The sequence below is a fragment of the Caloenas nicobarica genome, chromosome 3, assembly GCF_036013445.1.
Source record: "Caloenas nicobarica isolate bCalNic1 chromosome 3, bCalNic1.hap1, whole genome shotgun sequence".
Lineage (NCBI taxonomy): Eukaryota > Metazoa > Chordata > Aves > Columbiformes > Columbidae > Caloenas > Caloenas nicobarica.
In genome coordinates, this window is record NC_088247.1 from 52,342,318 (window position 1) to 52,360,675 (window position 18,358).

General features: G+C 43.7%; 1 protein-coding gene across 1 annotated transcript in view; it reads left to right on the forward strand.

The window, feature by feature from the left end:
- Positions 1-1,212: 1,212 nt before the first annotated feature.
- The window catches only part of DCBLD1 (discoidin, CUB and LCCL domain containing 1), a 49,538-nt gene continuing 32,392 nt past the window's right edge, over positions 1,213-18,358 (forward strand). Inside the window, exons 1-2 of the mRNA XM_065631829.1 lie at positions 1,213-1,426; positions 17,138-17,350. Coding sequence (XP_065487901.1) covers positions 1,330-1,426; positions 17,138-17,350 — 310 coding nt within the window. The 5' untranslated portion in view covers positions 1,213-1,329. The remainder of the gene's footprint in view (positions 1,427-17,137; positions 17,351-18,358) is intronic.

Here is an 18,358-nt window from a genome sequence, read left to right on the forward strand (position 1 = left end):
AACCAGACATTACAACTTACAAAACAAGAGCTCAATTAGAATAAAGGTTTACTAAACTTGACTTTTTCTAAAATACTATAAAATTGAAAAATTATCAGTTGTCTCTAGGACATGCAAATTAATTACATATTTCAGTTCAGCATGGCAGTGCAGTATTTCTGACCTGCCAGCAGTGTGAATCTACCCACCTCGTGGCAACCCATCCCTGAAAAAGCTGTACACTGTCAGGCAGGCTACTTTGAATTGTCCGGCACACTTTTAAAAGGACGACTGCTGGACCCTGTTTAATGTGCGAGTCTCCCGCGGCTGCTGGCGCTGCAGGCGTTTCTTTACCACGCACCTGAGTCCCTCCCTGTGCCACAGGTCTTCATAGAAGGGCAGCTGAGACCGTCCCACCTGGATAGAGAGCTGCCCACAGCATCCTTCAAAAAAAAATCCACAATTAATCAGAGCACAACTTTAATGCACAAAAGCTTGCACATGTTTAACATGCATTTGGCACCCCTGTGTGGAGATACCACCCCAGGAGCAGGTTACAGGGACGGGAAGCTCCAGCACGACCCTAGCTCTGCTGCAGGGGCTGAACGCCCTCTGGCTCCACTCGTGTCTGCCCCCGCACAGGCACCCCACGGCGTCCCGCGCGCCTCACCGCTCCTCTTCTCGCTATGGCAGAAAAGGAATCCTGCTTGCTTAAAAATATGTATGCATTACACGTGTGTGTGTGTGTGTATATATTAATATATACGGCCTGCCAACTTCGGAGGCTCGCAGGCGATGCTGGGGGCTGCGCGGGTTTGGGGTAACCTCCCGGCTCGCAGCGCAGCGGGGAGCCCCCCAAACCGTGGGGAGTCCCCTGGCCACGATGCAGCACCCTCAGAGAACTGCGGCGGGTGGGAGGAGAAGCAGCAGCCGGGGAGCGGAGGGGAGAGGACGGCGGGGCCGAGCCGGCCCCTCGGTCCACGGCAGGAGGAGGAGATACCCCGCGCTGCAGCCCAATGGGAATAGTGGCGCTTCCCTTTCTCCCGTTTCCTTTCTCCACCCCCAGGCACGGGCTGGGAAGGCGGGAGGCGGCAGCGCTGCAGCCCGGCCACCGGCGGGGCGCGGGGCCGGAGGCAGCTCCGCACGGCCCCTTCTCCGCCTCCGCAGAAACACCTGCGGGGGGGAAGGATGCCGGGGAGGGGCCGCTCCTCTCCGCGCCAGCGTGGGCTGGCTCCTGAGCCGCCCCGGGGAGGAGGAGGAGGAAGAAGAAGAAGAAGAGGGGAGGAAGAGAAAGCAGCAAGAGGGAAGTGGGGAAGTTGTGCCTTGCCCGCCCCGCCGAGAGCCGGAGCCATGGGCCCCGCCGGGGGGGCGCGGGCTGCCCCCTCGCTGCTGCTCTCCCTGCTGCTCGGAGCCTCGGCCCCGCTCTGGCTGCGGGCGGAGAAGCTGGGTGAGTCCGGGTGGCGGGTGGGGAGGGGGTCGGGCGTGCACGGCCCCCGGGGGTTTAACCCGCGCTGGGGGTGAGAGGTGGGGTGCTGGGGAGTGTGAGGGGGTCTCCGCCGTCCTTGTCTCGTTGCTCCGCGGAAGCGCAGCCTGAGCTGCTCTCAGGGCTGTATATAGTTGACCTGGTTAATCATCGTAGGGTTTATCCCCGTGTCTGAGTAGCTGCGAGATTAAAGTGGTAACCGGCCTTACGGCGAATGTATACTATGGCTTTCTTAATCTTCCATTAATTAGCACTTTTTTTTTTTTTTTTAAGTCAAGTGAGTGGAAAAAAGTCTCCGGCAAGTTGCGAGCAGGAGGTAGGGAGCGGCTCTGGCCGCGCTTCGTCGGCCCCGCGGGAGCCCCGTGCGCGGCGGCCCGGCGCTCGGCCCCCGGCAGCACCTCCGGCCGGGGGGTCGGGGCTGGCAGCCCCTGCCCCACAGCTGCATACAGGCAGGGCTGCTCCCCTGCTGCCTCGAAAGAGAAATGCCCTTGCTCGTGCTGGGACAAAGTTTCGTTAGGAATTTCAAGGGGATCTTGCAAGCACTTTTGTGATACTGCAGTCTGCTAAAAGTAGGGCCCAGTTACTACTCTCTTTACCCTGTGTTTTTATGCGGTTCATGGTTAAGCTTCCTGTGTAAATTACAACTGACTCCTATTGAGGGGTTGGAACCTTTTGGCTTGTGGTGTTGCATGGCCTGATGCATCCATCTTACAAGTGTTGACTTATATGTACTGTAAAATGGTTAATTTTGGAAATGAAGCATCATAGCGAGCTTGATAATGCATTTGGATAAATTAGTAGTCTCCATATTAATGTTCCAACTTGGCTGCAAATTCCAGAATCCAGTGCTGTGCATTAGCATTGCACCCAGGCAGTGGTACAAAGTGCTTCGGCTGATTTATACCTGTTTTTCCCATAACTTCCTATGACCAGAGAATTCTGGTACAGATCTTCACAGAAGGGAGAATGTGGTATGAGTTTTGTTGCCTTTCCACTTGTCAGCTTCATGCCAGCTTTGCTCTTCTGTCTTCAATATGTTTCTGTGTTTTGAGACTCCAACTTGATATGCTCCAGGTAACACATATGTAGCAAAGAAAAAAAATTCTTTCAGTCCCCCATTTTCATCAGAGTTTTGGGGTTTTTTTTGTTTTCTCTTTCACCAATGTTCATCTCATATGTGATGACATCAAGGAGAAAGTCATTTGGAGGGTCATTTAGAAATAGTAAGTTTGCTAGGATTTCTGGGGGTTTTAGCACATATAGGGACACTAAGCTGTAAGTATGAATTCTACTCCTTGTCTGTATTCCCAAATAAATTGTTAAAAGCACTAATATTGTATGAATGTTAAAAATATTGCTACTATCAAATCAACAGCATGGAAACATAAGTAATATTTTGCCTGGTTCTCTTTGGACAGAACTCAAATCTGCAGGATAGTCTGTCCAGTGTCTAGAAAGCAGAAGAGATTTTGACAACTGTCTCTCCTTTCTACTTAGGGGGCACTTATTCTATTTGTTTGTTTGTTGATATTACCCTGTAAATTAGGGACTAAGTGTCCTAAAGTCGCACCAGTGGAGAAAGGAGATAAGGATAAGTGGATACCAACTTCCTGCTTCACAAGCTTCTTGACATGATTTAAAAGTTGTAAGGGAGCACGAGAAGTGCCAGAGTGAATCAGACTCAAGTTCTAATTCTATATCTTGTCACCACTGGTGTCTCCCACCAGCTGGTGCAAAGAGAGATGTGCTGGTTTAAATACATTGATGTAAAAATACTCATTTTAAAAAATAAAGTAGTACAATTTTTTTTGGCTTCTCATAAGCTGGCTGCACAACCTGTGTGGTGAGGTTTTTTTGGTTGGTTGGTTTGGTTGGGTTTTTTTTTTAAACGGCTCACCTTCCTTTTCAATTTTTCCTGAGGGATGCTACAGAACAAGGATAAAGCTGCTGTTATAGCTTCTGTTCTCTTACTTAAGTTTCATATTAAGGAGAGGCTTTTTTTTTTTTTTTTTTTCCCCTGTGGCTCGGTTACTTCATAGCATGGCTCGTATCTGGGTGTGACTGTGCAGATCCCAGGTGTCAGCTCTTGTCCTGCTCTTGAAAATACATTAAACGTGTGTTGTCTAAGGGCATCTATGAAACATGGAATTTTGTTGTTCACAGAATGATGATAGGAAATGCTGAGCATTTAGGGAATTGATTTTAATTGAAACATGTTTATAAGCTTAGTAGGTCCCACCTGGGGACAAATATCACATCTCTGACTGTGCATGAGTAATAAATAGCTTTGGAATTTGTAATAAAAGTTTCATCTTTTCCCTTTTTATTCTGCTGTACCCTGATAACTTCTCTTGTGGTTTTAGTTGCTGGTTCTTTGCTGACAGCTACAAAATATACCTTGTTCCCCACCTGCCAGCCTCGCACAGCCATACCTGACCTGGTATCTCTTCCAAAAATCTCCTTCCAGTGGTTTGAACCTGAGGCAGAAAGGAGGGAAACCTGAACACATGATCTTTGCCTTGCATCTTTCTCCAGTTTTTCCTTCTGGTCTCATTGAGCAAGACCTTGAACCGTGTAATTGTGGGCAGCAGATATCAAAATCAGAGTTGAATCTGAGTCTTTCTTCTCAGAGTTTTGAGTCATCTTCTGGCCAGTAGGACTTAAAACTGAACTGAAGGTTGGTTATTTGTAGGAAGGCATAGGCTGACTGGGGTTTTTACTCTATTAAGAACAAGATTTAAGCCACTCCTCCTGCTGTAACTCATTTATTTTCACTTTGAATAAGGCACAGCAGGGAAACTAGTTCTTGTGGGATTTGCAGATCAGCATCCAAACATGAACTTTATTTGCAGCATTCCTGTGTCTGTTGATAGTTGTGCCTGATGCCCAGTTGAAAGAACTGATGGGCAGTAGACTTTTAAACATTTTGAGGCAAGGCTGCTATTTAATGTGACAACAGCATACGCAGTAATTCTGAGCGATTATGCCTGTTCTCAAGGGCTTGTACAAAACCCGTACCAAAGAATATTGGTGTGATCATGCTAATCCACTTTGCATGCCCATTTCCAGCAGTTTGAAATGCAGATAGAGATTCATCTTTCTTGTGCCCACCCTCCTCTTCCAGCTTCTGAATATAAGTGATTGGTAAATTTTCAGTTTGTTTGCATTTTGTCCTTATGTCAGCTTCCTTCCTTGGCTCCCTCTGTCTTGCCTTGAGAATGCTGACTAGAATCACTAAAGAGGGAGGCAACAGTTTTCCTGCTGCAGTTCATAAGCAACGCGTGTACCCATCACATGAAAACTGCAATGTTTTCAGCCGCACAGGCTTTGCTATAAATAGATCTAAGCCCTTTATATGTACTTCTCTTTAGGTTATCAGGGGATGTGTTTCAAACAAAATCGGAGACAGGGAGGACACCGGGAGTCTCGCTGACAAAGGAGGGAGAAAAAGATGGCTTGGGAAAGTTGTTACCTTCACATGCACATAACATGTATGGTTGTTGAATAATATTTCATGCAAATTATTTGTTGATTTGCATATGTACAAATACATTCATTTATATTTATCAAAACTTGTTGTCTTTAGTCCACTTGAGCTACATGTGTGGTACAGTAAAAATTAGTTTGAAAAACACCCACTTTGAGGATGCTTGACCTACTGTATAGAGGTGCCTAAGGTATCTTCTCAAAGCCATTTTAGGTACCAGAAATAGTATAGTTTTGAAAGCCCATCTGAACTAACACATCATGCCAGGAAGCGTGGTCCTGAGTGGTGGTGGGCGCTGAAGTCCTCAGCATAGACGTTGCTGTAGTTTGGGATCGGATGAATCGTATCAGATGCTCTCCTGTGGCATGTATTCATCAACACATGGGTTTGTACCATCTGCTAAGAATAAAACAAGCCAGACAAAATCAAAATAAAATCCTTCTGACTGGATTCAGTGGAATGGCGTTGTATCCCAACTACCTGCAATTAAAAAAAAATGTTAATAGCAATGTATAAGAATGAGCACACAACTTCCCCAAAAGATTTAATTAGCTTTACAACTGGGAGTAGGAAAATCCAAACCGGGACAATCTACTAGTGATGTTTAAATAAAAAAGGATAGTGATTTGACTAGTTTTAAGAGTATACAGATATCTTAATTTTTCTTTCAGAATAAATTATGATCCAATTAAACTGATTTTTGTATGAAAATTGTGTGAGCAGTAAGGACACATTTTTGAGGTCGGCTGGATGCTTGCATATAGAGAGGATGCCAGTAGTTATGGTTAGGATTGTTGATCCTGTATAATTAAGCCTGGGAGCTGAGAGTGTTACAAGGAGGAAACAATTTGGTCTTTTACTCCTGCTCTCACTGTCTCTCCTCTTGACAGAGCCAGGACCTACCTCTCAGGAGTTTCCTTCTGGGATGCGAAGTGGTGGTGGTGAGACTTTCTCATCCTCCCTGAGCAGGATTTGCAGTCCCAGTGCATCCTTGCACATTATTTCCGTTCCCCTGATGGGACACGGTTGCTGCCTGGTGGCAGCAGCTCCATGCTGCTCTTCCATGTCAGCAGAGGGAAGGATGAGTGCGCTCAGGCCATGCTCTCTTTGCCCATCTCCAAAGAGCTTTAATAAAGATGTTTTCAAGCACCAAGATGACGGACAGGAGAATAAATGGGGAAAGCATAGCAGGGCAAGGCTAAAAACTCAAACCCAAAGCCTCCTACAAAACCAGCATCTTCATTTTGATATTTAGTATCACACATTTAGGTTTGAGCTCCTATTGTAATTACAGTAATGTTCACCAGGCATTTAGTAAAGCTCTAAAATGTTTTTTCTTTCCTCAGCTGCTGCAGAAACCTTGTTTCTGTCACAGTTTTAATCTGTGATGTTCAAGTTGCTGGCACTTCAACCAGAAATTGTTCAACAATATTGGATTTCAGTCTAACACTTTGACATTAAAGTTGAAGTCATGTTGATGTCATCTTGCAGATGTTCATGTCTACTGAATAAAAATTGTATTTATTTGTTTTATTTCAAATTACAAAAACACATGGAGAATTCTGGATGCAATCCCTCATGCTATACAAAGGCCCGTGTGTCCTGTCAGAAATCAAACAAAACTTTTCTTCATGATGTAGCAGGAGAGACCTCAAAATGCTGGAAACATAGGTGGATTTCTTCACCCATCCGAACAGAATGGCTTTGTTATGTGCCTGAGCCTTGTTGTTGCAGCTGTGGTAACTGCACAGAATGGAGATGTGTGGCTCCTGCCCAAAACTACTTGTATTTTGCGCTGTTGAGACACCAATTCTGTGTTGGTGGGTTGCTTTGACTTCATAGTGAGCTATGCTTCATTTGTAAAAGTCTATGGTATCCTTCAGGTATGAAAAAATGTATTTTAACCTGTAAAACACATTCAAAGGTCCTGCGGGTCCTCCTCCACTGGGAGGCTTTGGCTGCAAGGTCCGTGGCTGACACTGGAGCTCTTGCCCTCCCTCTTGTCTTGGTTTGCTCCCAAAGCCAGGGGGTTATGTTATTCCACATTTCTTGTGTCAGCACGGTAGAGGGGAATTGAAGTTGAAATGGCTAGGAGCCACAGAGCTGGAGACTTTAAAACAGGATTTCAGTAGATAAGCTGTAATGTGAAGTATTGTGCCATGTGTGAAGAGTACCTGGGGGGGCATAAGTGTTCACATTTTCAAACCCGAGGAGGAGTCAGCACTTGCTGATCTATTAGTATTATGTGACAGACAGGAGGCACATAGTTAAGCTCGTGGTCCTTAAAATAAGTATCTAAGAACATACTGATTTTCAACAAGTGCTAATGCTCGTGTTTTGAAAATTAATCTTCTATTTTTTTTTTTAGATGAAATTCGGTCTCTGTGGTTTTTAAGTGGAAAGTAAAAGAATATCATGTCAAAATGAACTGAGCTGTTACATTGAGTTATTCTCTCTAGAGATGAGTGAAAAACTGTTCAGACCTTTCCGGTGTACCTTGTTTTAAAACTTGAGAACATGATTGTCTGATACTACTGTTAATCAAAAAATCCAGTCAAATAAAACAAAATTATGGAGTTTCAGTGTAAGTGATGTACACAGGCTAGCATTAAAACATTCTCTTCTTTGCTGTTTTTCACATCCATTTACAAATATCTTTTATGCAGTTTGATGTTGACATGTCACAGAAGACACAGAAATGATGTTATGGATCATATACAGCACCACAACCAATGCTATTAGTACTTAAGTAATGGTGTGGCTGGTTTGTTTTTTTGTTGTTGTTTTTGTCTTTAATTTTTTTTAAATTTTTAATTTCAAATATCTTTGATAGCAACTATATGTAACCACAATGAACCAAAGAGATCACAAAATTTCCTGGCTTACAGACCCTTTGAGCATGCCATCCTGGTTAATACCTTGATGAGCATCAGGCAGGCTGGTCGCAGGAGAATACTGAAAAAAGGCATTTCTTGCTTTCAGTGTTCCAGTTCAGAAGTCTGATGTAGCTCTTTGACCATATCAGTTAGTTTTCACTTCCATTTCTATTGGAGTTGTAAGGAACCACTTGTGGTTAGATTGCAATAACCGTGAAGGAAAGAGCTAGTTTCCCAGAAGTTAGGTTGAGTCGAAAGGCAAAACAGAAAATTGCATCTTGCTACTAAATAGCAGTTATTGTTTCCATCACAAACCAATTAATTTTCTCTTGAGATATTTGTTCCTTTATACTTTGGGGATAATGGGCGGGGGATGTATCATTTGCTTTGAGAAAAGTGGCATGCCTTCTGTTGTTCTTACTAACAAATCACATATTCCATCTAAGCACACAGGTAAAAAAGGTAAATGTGGGATTTTCCAAGGAAGCCAGGATAGGTTTGCTTTCAAGAAAAAAGACTACCCCTGATAATAGATAAGTGTCAATCTTGCCTGACTTGTGTCACACTAACAAGGGAACTATGTATTAAAAAAGAAGGTGTGGTGGTTTCATTTGATCATGTTCAGCCATTTTCTCTTACTCAAAATAAAGTAGTTTTGAAATCTTGCCTTCCCACCTGCTACTGTAACTGTAACAGCTCTGCTTCAGCCTTTCCTTACCCTGGTGTCTCTGAATTTCATGTCCCTGTGGGTATGTCGGTCTTTAGCACTGCTATGAATATTCCTATTCCTGTGCAACCCAATATTCGAGTCTGGCCCTGAGCTTGCAGCATATGTTTCCCACACAGTCCAAATTCGGTGCTATATGTAAGTTAATCTCCAGTAAAGCATAGTGAAGAGAAAAACCTAGGGAAAAAAAAACAGATGGAGAAAGTAGAGCAAACAATTTGCATATATATATGATATGTCTCTCAGTTAGGATTAGCATTTCCTACTTTGCCTGAAAAGCCCTTAATAGAAATCCAACCGCATGTTTGCCCCAAATCAGCAGAATCCAAGGCTATGTCTTAATGGCACAATGTCCCCCTAACCCAGGGAAAGCCCAGCACGGGGTGGGAGGTGGCTCCATCTCCCACTGTGGCCCCATGTCCCCGTTGCGCTGCTGAGATGCTGTGGGCAGAGGGACAGGGAAGAAACTCCTGTCTGTGGGATATTTGTTCCCCGTAGTCTTTACGGCACTGAAGCTTCACCAGGGTCCTGAGTTGATCTGTGTGGGTGGCTGGTGGAGGAACACAAACCTTCTTCCCATTTATTTACAGTCCTTCAAGGTTCCTTCTGAGCGTGCAGTTCTAAGTGCTTGGGCAGTGAAATTCTCGGTGCCTTCTCAGCACATCCACACTTCAAGGGTGTCATGTGGATGTGTATCTTCAAGTGGGCTGGTATTCGTTAGAAAATAAAAACCCAACTTTCCTTTTGCAAAAAGGGGACCCTTCACTTAAGATCACTCTGAAATTTCCATAAATGTGTAGCTCTGTTCTTGTTTCTTTTTCTAAAACCACTCCTGCTAATAAAATGTTGAGGTGATCAATCACAGCAATGTGCCACATCCATAAAAGAAAAGCATTGACAAATAGTGAATGCAGCTATGCAGGGGACAAATAAATAAGTTAAAATTTACAAATCTCTTTTGTTGCAGCAGTTAAAAAGGCAATGAAGTCTTCTCACACCCACAAGCTCAAGAGTGCTGTATTTAGAGTGCTGAAAAGCAAATTCCAGTGCTGAAGCTCACTTCTCTGGAGGACTACATTTGGGTATACTGCTTAAGTCCTGGAAGCAGTGACTGAAACATGCTTATTTTTGACATGTATTCTAGTACTGCCTGTCTTTCACAGATTGTGATGGAGCCAGATAGTGATCCTAAAAAGCAAATGCAAACCTAGTTTGCTACTATTTGCATATTTAATAGAAGCAAAGCAAGAAAACTATATGATGCTATTTACATTTTTGTGTAAACCTTGTTCCTTAAATAATTCATAGGAAAGGGACTACCAGGCTGTAGCTGCCATTTTCTCCTTTTGGCACAGTGATTTCCATGGTAATCTGAATTTTCTTGTCACTGAGGCCTCATGTAAATGTAGCCAGATAGTGTTAGGCTTCATCCTGACACAAGTCTCTAAGATGTATAAGCAGATGAGATGGTTACTTTCCAGAAAGTTATTTGATTAAGCAGCAAAAATAATTGAGTCTTTATGGATACAGTGAGACTGGAAAAGTCTCAGTGTGTGAGTTCACATTTGTGTTAGTTTAAGTTAGAATTACTACTCTACTATTTGTTAAGGTTGCAAACCTGAATGCTGAGTGTAAGGTCCCCTCTTCAGTGGAATATGGCTTCCTGTTGATGGAAGGAATTGCTTATAAGGAGATTTCTGCTTTCTTTTGACATTTTAGGAGCTAAATAAATAAAATCTCAGGTCTCACCAGATTTTTGTCTTTGCAGACTTCTGCAAACATGGGAGGTTTCTGGGGTAGTAAAGGCTGCCTAGGCTGTTTCTGTCAATACAGCAAAGTCATTGCCAGGCAAGTCAGCACAGCTGGAAAGATTTCCCCGGCCGCTGGCATATGGCTGTGTCTGCAATTGCTAAAAAACTCTTTAACTTTGAAAAACAGCAGTACACTTGTAAGCTACTTTGCTAGATAAGATACTTAGAATGGTTGTCAGGTTTTTTTTTTTTTTCTATACTTGATTATGGTGATCCAACTGGTTGCCAAAATAACTTATATGCTTGAGGCAGACCATCTATCCCGTGGCTGACTGCAGCGGAGGACAACCCCCAGCTGCAGCCTGGGCAGTTGGAGGGTGATCACAGCTGGGCGTGTGGTGGGAACTTGTGATTTATGGAACCGCTGTGGAACCAACTGGAGATCATTTGCTGCTTTTTCGTTCCTACTTTAAGAAAGACATTACAGTAAATAATGTGTGTGAAGAGGAGGGAAAAGCATGCTGTGTTGGTGTGGTTTTTTTTTTTTTACCTCCTCCTCCTTTTGCATCCCTTTGAAGTTAGCAAGTAAATAATTTGGGCAATGAAATCAACGCTCCACAATGTTCTTCTGTTTCTTCTGCTGCTCTACCTTCCCTTCCTGCTCTCAGCCTTCCAGCCACTGCTTGGTTAGCTTGAGCAGTGAAATGGTTGTCTCGAGGAACTATTGTACCGCAGGGTTAATGTGTTTCCTGAGAACCTAATGAAGTCAAACAAATTAAAGTGCAATTCAAATAAAAATCATACACACTAGGTTTTTTTCTCCTTTTGCAGTAGGGCATACTGCAAAGCGGAGGACTTCTTGCCTTGAAAATACATTAATACTAATCTAAAGGCCAAGGAAGAGTGCAGTCATTGTTTTTTCAGATGATTATAGACTTGCCTTGATTTTCAGTGGTTTCTTTAATTATTCAAAAATAGTTTTTGCTGTATCCACAAAATATTGCGAAGAATGTAAAGCGAGACTTCTGAAAACAACCCGCTGTGGATTTATATACTTTTTAGACACATGTCTCAGCCAGCTGCTCAATTGCCGTAAATGGTATCTGCCCTGAAACTGGTGTTTTGCGAAACTCCCAAATGAATGGTCACTCTGCAGCTCCCTGTGATGCCTGTGGCTCTGAGTCCCAGCACTGCCAGGAAGGAAGTCTGGGGGTACTCACCTGCCCAGCGGTGCCTCAGGCCTGTGATGTTGCCCTTTGTTCTCATCGCCTGGTTGAGGCCACTGCCAGGAAAAGCACAAGCATCTGACATCTTCATCGTTCTCTGGAGAAGCAGTGGATTTAGGTCCCAGACACATGGTGGTCACTCTCTTCCATTATAATGGCACAGTAAAGAGCTGATGCTCTTGACCAGGTTTGGCAGCAGAGAGGTTAGAGATGAAGTGCTTAACTCTGGATTTTATTCAGTCACATCAGGATGCAGTGAAGGTACAAACCCATTCATGTTTGCAGCATGATTCTGTTAGTGATGGAGGCCAGAGTAGCTGTATAAAAAAACCTAAAGCATTGGCAGACCACACCAGTGGATTTGGATGGCATCTGGCAAAAAACCTTATTTTTCCCTGGTCTTTTCTCCTATCCCACATGAGCAGGAGTGCACAGGTTTGACTGAAAAGAGTTGATTTCTTTTAACTTATCTGTTCTTATGCATAACTCAAATTTTCTTTCAAATATGAGTGCAGAACTCCGTCCTGTCTCAGTTATTATTATGACTTTCAATAAGCTAGAGTCATTACTTCAGAGAAAGCAATGTGGAAGACAAGACAAATCTCATTTCTCCTCCTGGGGACTCTCATCAGAGCTCACAAAGCCATACCCTCAACTCAATGGCATTTTCTTCACTTTGGCTGTGTCTATTTGCAAATGTGGCTCTTTAGAAAATGATGAGTTTTGGCTGAATCCAAAATTTAGGTATACAAACTCAGTTTTCTGCTCTTTCCTCTCAAGGGAAGGAGGAGAGGGAAGGAAGAAGACAGGTCTGCAGCCACCTGCTGGCTCTGCGCCCTGACCTCCATGCAGGGCTTGTCCCAAGCATCACCATGAAGGCGGGTGTCTAAAAGGACAAACTGGGAGAGAGGAGGCAGAGAGGGAAATAAGGCTACTTTGGAGTTCTTTGTCCTGGTGGGAAGGGATTGGCAGCATGTAGTGTGAGTCTGTAGCCACAGAGGCCAAGAGAGAAATGCTGGTGCCCAGCAGGGCTTGTGCAGTGGGGTGGAAGAGGACAGGGAGCTGCTGGCCATATACGTGAGCACGCCTAAGTACAACAGGTATTTAGCACTGGAGCAAGTCCAAGTCTGTTATTAATTATTTAGTGAGGTGAATCAGAAGGATGAAAAAGGCAGCTGTTTGCTGCCAGGATATTGTAGCAATACTTTTGAAAACGCGCTTTGATATCATGCTATATGACTGTTTTTGTAGTTGGCAGTATAAGCAGCAAAAGCTGCAGCACATGGAAACTTTTTATAGCAGTTATTTGAAAAACTGTAGCTTCTTCCCTAACTCAGAGGGTGATATGCTGAGTGCTTGGATGAAGGCTCTGTGCACATCCAGTCGTGTGTGAGCAAGGGGTGGGAAAGCCCAGGGAGCACAGGAGTAAAAGGCCAGGGCCTGGCTTGTGCACTGGGCTTGGGAAGAAATGAGAGAGAGAGTCAGCACAGCCAGGCGATTTTAGTTGACAGGAGGGTACCTCAAGGAACCAGCATCATTTTGATTGATCTCTAACTGTGCCGCGTCTGGGACCACCACTGTTTTGCTAAAGCCACAGTATCCATCGGGGGCTGTGTCCAGTGCAGCTCACAATGTGGGGTGTGAGCTTGTTTGTGGGCATTGGTTTCATCATCTACATCCTTCCTGTGCAGGAGGGGGCCCTTCTGCCCATGAGCCAGCAGCCGTGGTCAGACGCAGCTGCCTGGAGATATTCCTTCACCTTGTCCCACACATATCCATCATGCGTGTGACTTGAGGAAGGGAAGTGGTGGTACCCACCAGCCACCTGGTACCTCCTTTTGCCCTCTCCACAGGGCAAGGCACTGGTGTCCTCCAGAGGGGTCCCAGGTTTGGTTTCACATGCGTGGGCAGCTCTTGGCAAGCAACATGTGAGAGAGCGCAAGGTGTGAGCAGTGTGCCTGCTGCTGCAGTGGAAGGTGCCCATGGTGGTTCTCACTTCTTGAGGAGTTATTTCCGTCGTCTGTCACATTTTTATCTGTAGTAAACAGCCTTAATTCCAGCACTGTGTGATCTTTGGTACAGGCTGAGCATAGACCAAAGGGCGGGCACCTGCAATCCAGAGACCATGATCCTGATCTTGATTCAAACGCCCATGGGAACTTGGTTTACAAATCATGTTTGATGTGCTTCTAGTAACTCCATGTGCTGAGGAGAGATTTAATAAAATCTAAGTGTGTTTAGACTTTCTGGCTGCTGAATACCTTGTGCTCAAATATTTTGCTTTGCTCCCGTCCAGTAAGAAGCGATGAAACCTGGATGTTGGAGGCAAGGTTTCTTGCCAAATGGGGTGATGGAAAGCTGTTCTCAGAAGTAATGCTAAGTGAAAATTTAGTGTTAGCCAGAAGTTCTGCATTGAACTGACTGGCTGAATATACATATTTCCAGACAGAAAAGTTGTGCCTATAGGAAAGAGTGTGACATCAGGTATTTAAACCATCGTTTTCATAAGGCCAAGCAGTTTTGTTTTAAGCTCAATGTATTTGAGGTTTGTCTGATACAGTTTGACTGGAAATCAAAATTTCATGTGGAGAATAATGATAACAACAAAACCAATGGTAGTATTGTTCACCTTTTTGAATTTCAAAATGTGAACGGGGATATGTTTTGAATTCCTTACCATTTACCTCCATTTCTGAGCCCTTGGAATATAGTGGGGTTATAAATATAAGTTTTTTGCTGCATTTAGTCATTAGATCTCTCTTTGAGTTATCAGATCCTGAGTTTTGTTCTACCTTTCCTCTGTGCGTTCAGACTCCTTCCCTAGGGTGCATTTTCCAGCAAATTTCAGTGTAAGATTTTTCTTTGCTCTGGTAATCTTGCTGAGAATCTCAAAACTTAGAGCGGCAGTCAGGCTTCTCTGTAAGAAGCTATAGTTACTAGGACTTGGTCTGACTTTCTGGACATTGCTTTGGTTCTTGTGGCGAACAAGGTTTTGTCATGACCTTTTTCTTCGGGGCAGGCAGAACAGAAGCAGCAAGGAATGTCACAGGTGCAGGATGATGCTGCACTTACCTCTCCTCAGTTGAAGTGTTTGAATGACCATGCTCCTCCAGTGAAAAGTCAGAAAATAGCATTTATGCTTTCTTAGCTCAAAAGATGTTCTGATGCTAACACAATTCAATGCTGACTCAAAGGCAGCTTTAAAAAAAAAAAAAAAAAAAAAAAAGGAGTTTCCCTAGGAATGAGACCTTGTATAACCTCAACAGAGGAGGATGGCTGGCTGAGGTCTCTGGTGCACAGTTTTGCCTGTACACTTTCTGCAGAAATACAATGCTTTGTGACCTTAACCGTTGTCAGGGTCTTACCATGATACCAATGTCTTTTCAGCTTTTTGAGGAGAGTTTTGTACCACAAAGGATCCTTGGGATCGTACCGAGGTGACACAAGCCAGAAAGTAGCCCAGCGAGGGGAAGACTATGTGAACACTAGACTTCTCATTTTAAGTAGTTCATCTCCATGACATTTTGTTGTAGTTGTATAATTTTTGTCTTTATTTTCCCTTCTCTTTCCCAATAAGGATGAGTTGCAAACCAGGCTCCAGATTGTAGTTACTTTATTTTCAGAAGCCCAGCTAAAGTAAATGCTTACAGCTAGAAACATGCAGCTTAAATTAAAGGCCACGGGCAGTTCTTTTTTACTACACAGCAGTCAGCAATGCAGGCAGCAAGGTTGTCCTGTGTCCTACTGGAAGTGATTTGGTTTTACGCTGCTTGGATCTCCCTGGATCACTCTCTGCATTCGGAAAGTCAATAGCTCCTCTACTCTATTGCTCCTCACATTTTTATTCCTGCTGCAGAAAGTTTCCATTAAGAAGATGATTTACTCAAGAGGCTAGTTTGCCTTTCATCTTGAGTATATTCCTGTGCATTCTGAAAACTATAGAGCTTAGACAACAAACTTGAACAACAGATGTTTTTTAAAGCATGTGGACAAGGAGATCTGAAAAACTGTATTTAATATGTTTTATGGTGATATGATTTTGGATCCGTGTTTCCTATTCACCTCCATTCCAAGCACGAACCTGTGATGAAATTTAATAGCAGAAAACAAAGCTAGTAATAATGATAAAGCTTCAAAATAAATGCTGTTGCTTGTGAAAAAATGGTTGAGTGAGTTGGATGAAATGGCAGTGTAATTATATAGTAGCAAGTCAAAATTTGATAGCTTGGAGCTTATCTTTTCACAGCATGCTACTTTCCTCCCAGCTCCCAGTATGGCACGTTTCTTCATCAACACTTCATTTCTAGTTGTTCACCTTTAAAAAAATCTTATCAAATCTTACATTTTTTTCCTCTTAGTGATGGTGGAAGGAGATTCAGAAAGCAATTAAACTGAACAGACCAAAACAGTTTAACCAAAATATCCCCAAAAGTAAAATTCTGGGTAGTTAAGGTGAATATTGCGAATTCTCAGCTCCACAGGATTCTTTATTTTGTAATACTTCTAGGACTAGTTTCAATTTTGCAGTGATAAAGGGTAACAGAATACAACACTCCTATATAATGAGTGCCTATGCCCTAACTGACCTAAAACTGAGGCCTGCCCCTTAAATGCATGTATATATAGCACTAATTCCACTATTGCAATAGTTTCTAGTATTTGGAAGACTCAGCAGAATGAAACGGCTTAAACTTTAAAATGTAAATTTTAATTTACTATATACTTTAAATACTTTAAAATGGTTCACTAAAAATTGCTTCCTTTGGTAGTCAAGGTCTCTTATCTGGTACCTGCTTCCTTCCTTTCCATGGATGCTTCCTGTTTTCCATGTCAGTCCCCACATCCCCCCCATGTGCCTTTTCCTGTTGTCACACGTTCTGCTGCAGCTGCTCCTCAGATGTTCATCCACCAAGGAGAGACTCCACAGATGAAAAAACACTTTGCGGGCACCTACCTCTACTCCTTGAGCAGGGAGGCAGCAGCACTCACATCTTCAGGCATGCTACTGTGAAGTAGCCTGCCAGTCATTAGAGATGCACATCCCACTTTTGAAGCCCCTCTTGGGTCTTTGCCTTGCCCCTGTTCTTTTTGTATTATGCAAGTGGTGCAAGAAAACCAACAGGAAAATAAGATGAGTCAGGTCCATGATAGGATGTAGTTAAATCACATCTGTGCTTTCATGTATTGTGATTCAGCCTCTCTCTGACGGTTCTTTCTAGGGAAATAAAATGTGGAATGATAATTAGGAGACAGCTATTTAAGGAAGGATCCTACCAATTACACGTGGAATTGCATCGTCAGGGTTTCAATGTGGTTTGGCTGTAAAACAGAAAGGCAGAGAAACTCTGTTTGTACAGGACTGTCAAATACATATTAGTTCATTACTGTTTCCAACCCTCCTTTATACCGCTTTACAAGAGAAATCTGACTGTATTTATGTTAGTTACCTATGTTCCAACAACAGCATAACTGGGGTGGAGTATGACAAAATACTTTTAAAAAAGGTAGAAGCACACGTGAGACGTGATTATGTGGCCAGTATTTTCTTACACATTTTCTATTGAGGAATAAATTTTGTTTCTCTTCCTTATTTCTTCTCCTGCTGCAGGGGATGGATGTGGGCACACGGTGATGTATCAAGACAGTGGGACCCTGGCATCCAAGAACTATCCTGGGACGTACCCAAACTACACTCTATGCGAAAAGAAAATCCAAGTGCCTCTGGGAAAACGCCTGATCTTGAAAATTGGAGACCTGGATATCGAATCACAGAAATGTGAATCCAGCTACCTTACCATCCAGAGCTCTTCAACATTGCATGGTATGTAAAATATATGGCAGCGATCGATGCATGAATTGGTAAAAGTGTGAGTAAAACCCAGCTTGGCAAAATGCGAGAAATGTCAGCCTTTGTCCTCCCCTCCTCCTCTTCACACCCAAGTGTGTCATTGTTGGCGTGGGAGGCTGCTGCCCCTCACACCGTGCATCGTGCTGCCCGGACTGGGGGTGCTGCCATGCTGCAGAGGGGCCACCAGGGCCACAGGGGCTTGTGCCCAACTCTGGCACATCCAGCCACCCCCAGGGCTCTGCCCTCAGACCTGCGGAGCTGTGCTGTCGCAGCTTTGCTACAGCACCTGCAGGGACCTCTGTCAGCCCTGTACCCTTCTCAGGTAGAGGAAGAGCTGGCTCAGTAACCAGGTAGAAACAAGATGAGAAATGTGAGTCAACGATCCTGCATATCTATTTCCTAGGCAGTTCAGGCCTCGAAGATAACCTCTATTATTGCTAGCTGTTAGTCACTGATACCCTTTGCTAATGCACAGGCCTTAATACATGCAGATATTAAATACGTGCAGCCAGTCTGCACTCCTGCAAGAGATTTGCACAGGAAGATAAGTGAGTGATATTCTATAGCTGTGCACTTAAAACAATCATAATGACAACAGGATCCTCCCCAGGGAGAACGTGAGGTCTTCCTTCAATCAGTTTTCTCATCCAGTTGTTGCTGAAACTTTTGATCTGCTCTTTCGAGAAAAGTCAAACTGATTTTCAAGTCAGCGCACCCTTTTTCAGCTGTCTGATTTAAACTCAGGGCTTCAAGGAGTTCCACAATGCAGGAATGAACTCATGAATCAACAGTTCATAAAATTTTGCCTGTTGGGAGTGGGCTGCAGCCCTTCAGTCAGCTGAGGCTGAACCTGCTGTACTAGACTTCACAGGCAGAATGGATTAAATGGAAAAGGATGACAAAGAGACAAGCTACACAAAGCTTCTGCAGGTTTTCTAGACTACCCAGCTCATTGCTTGGCTTAGTGAAGTGTGTGGTTCT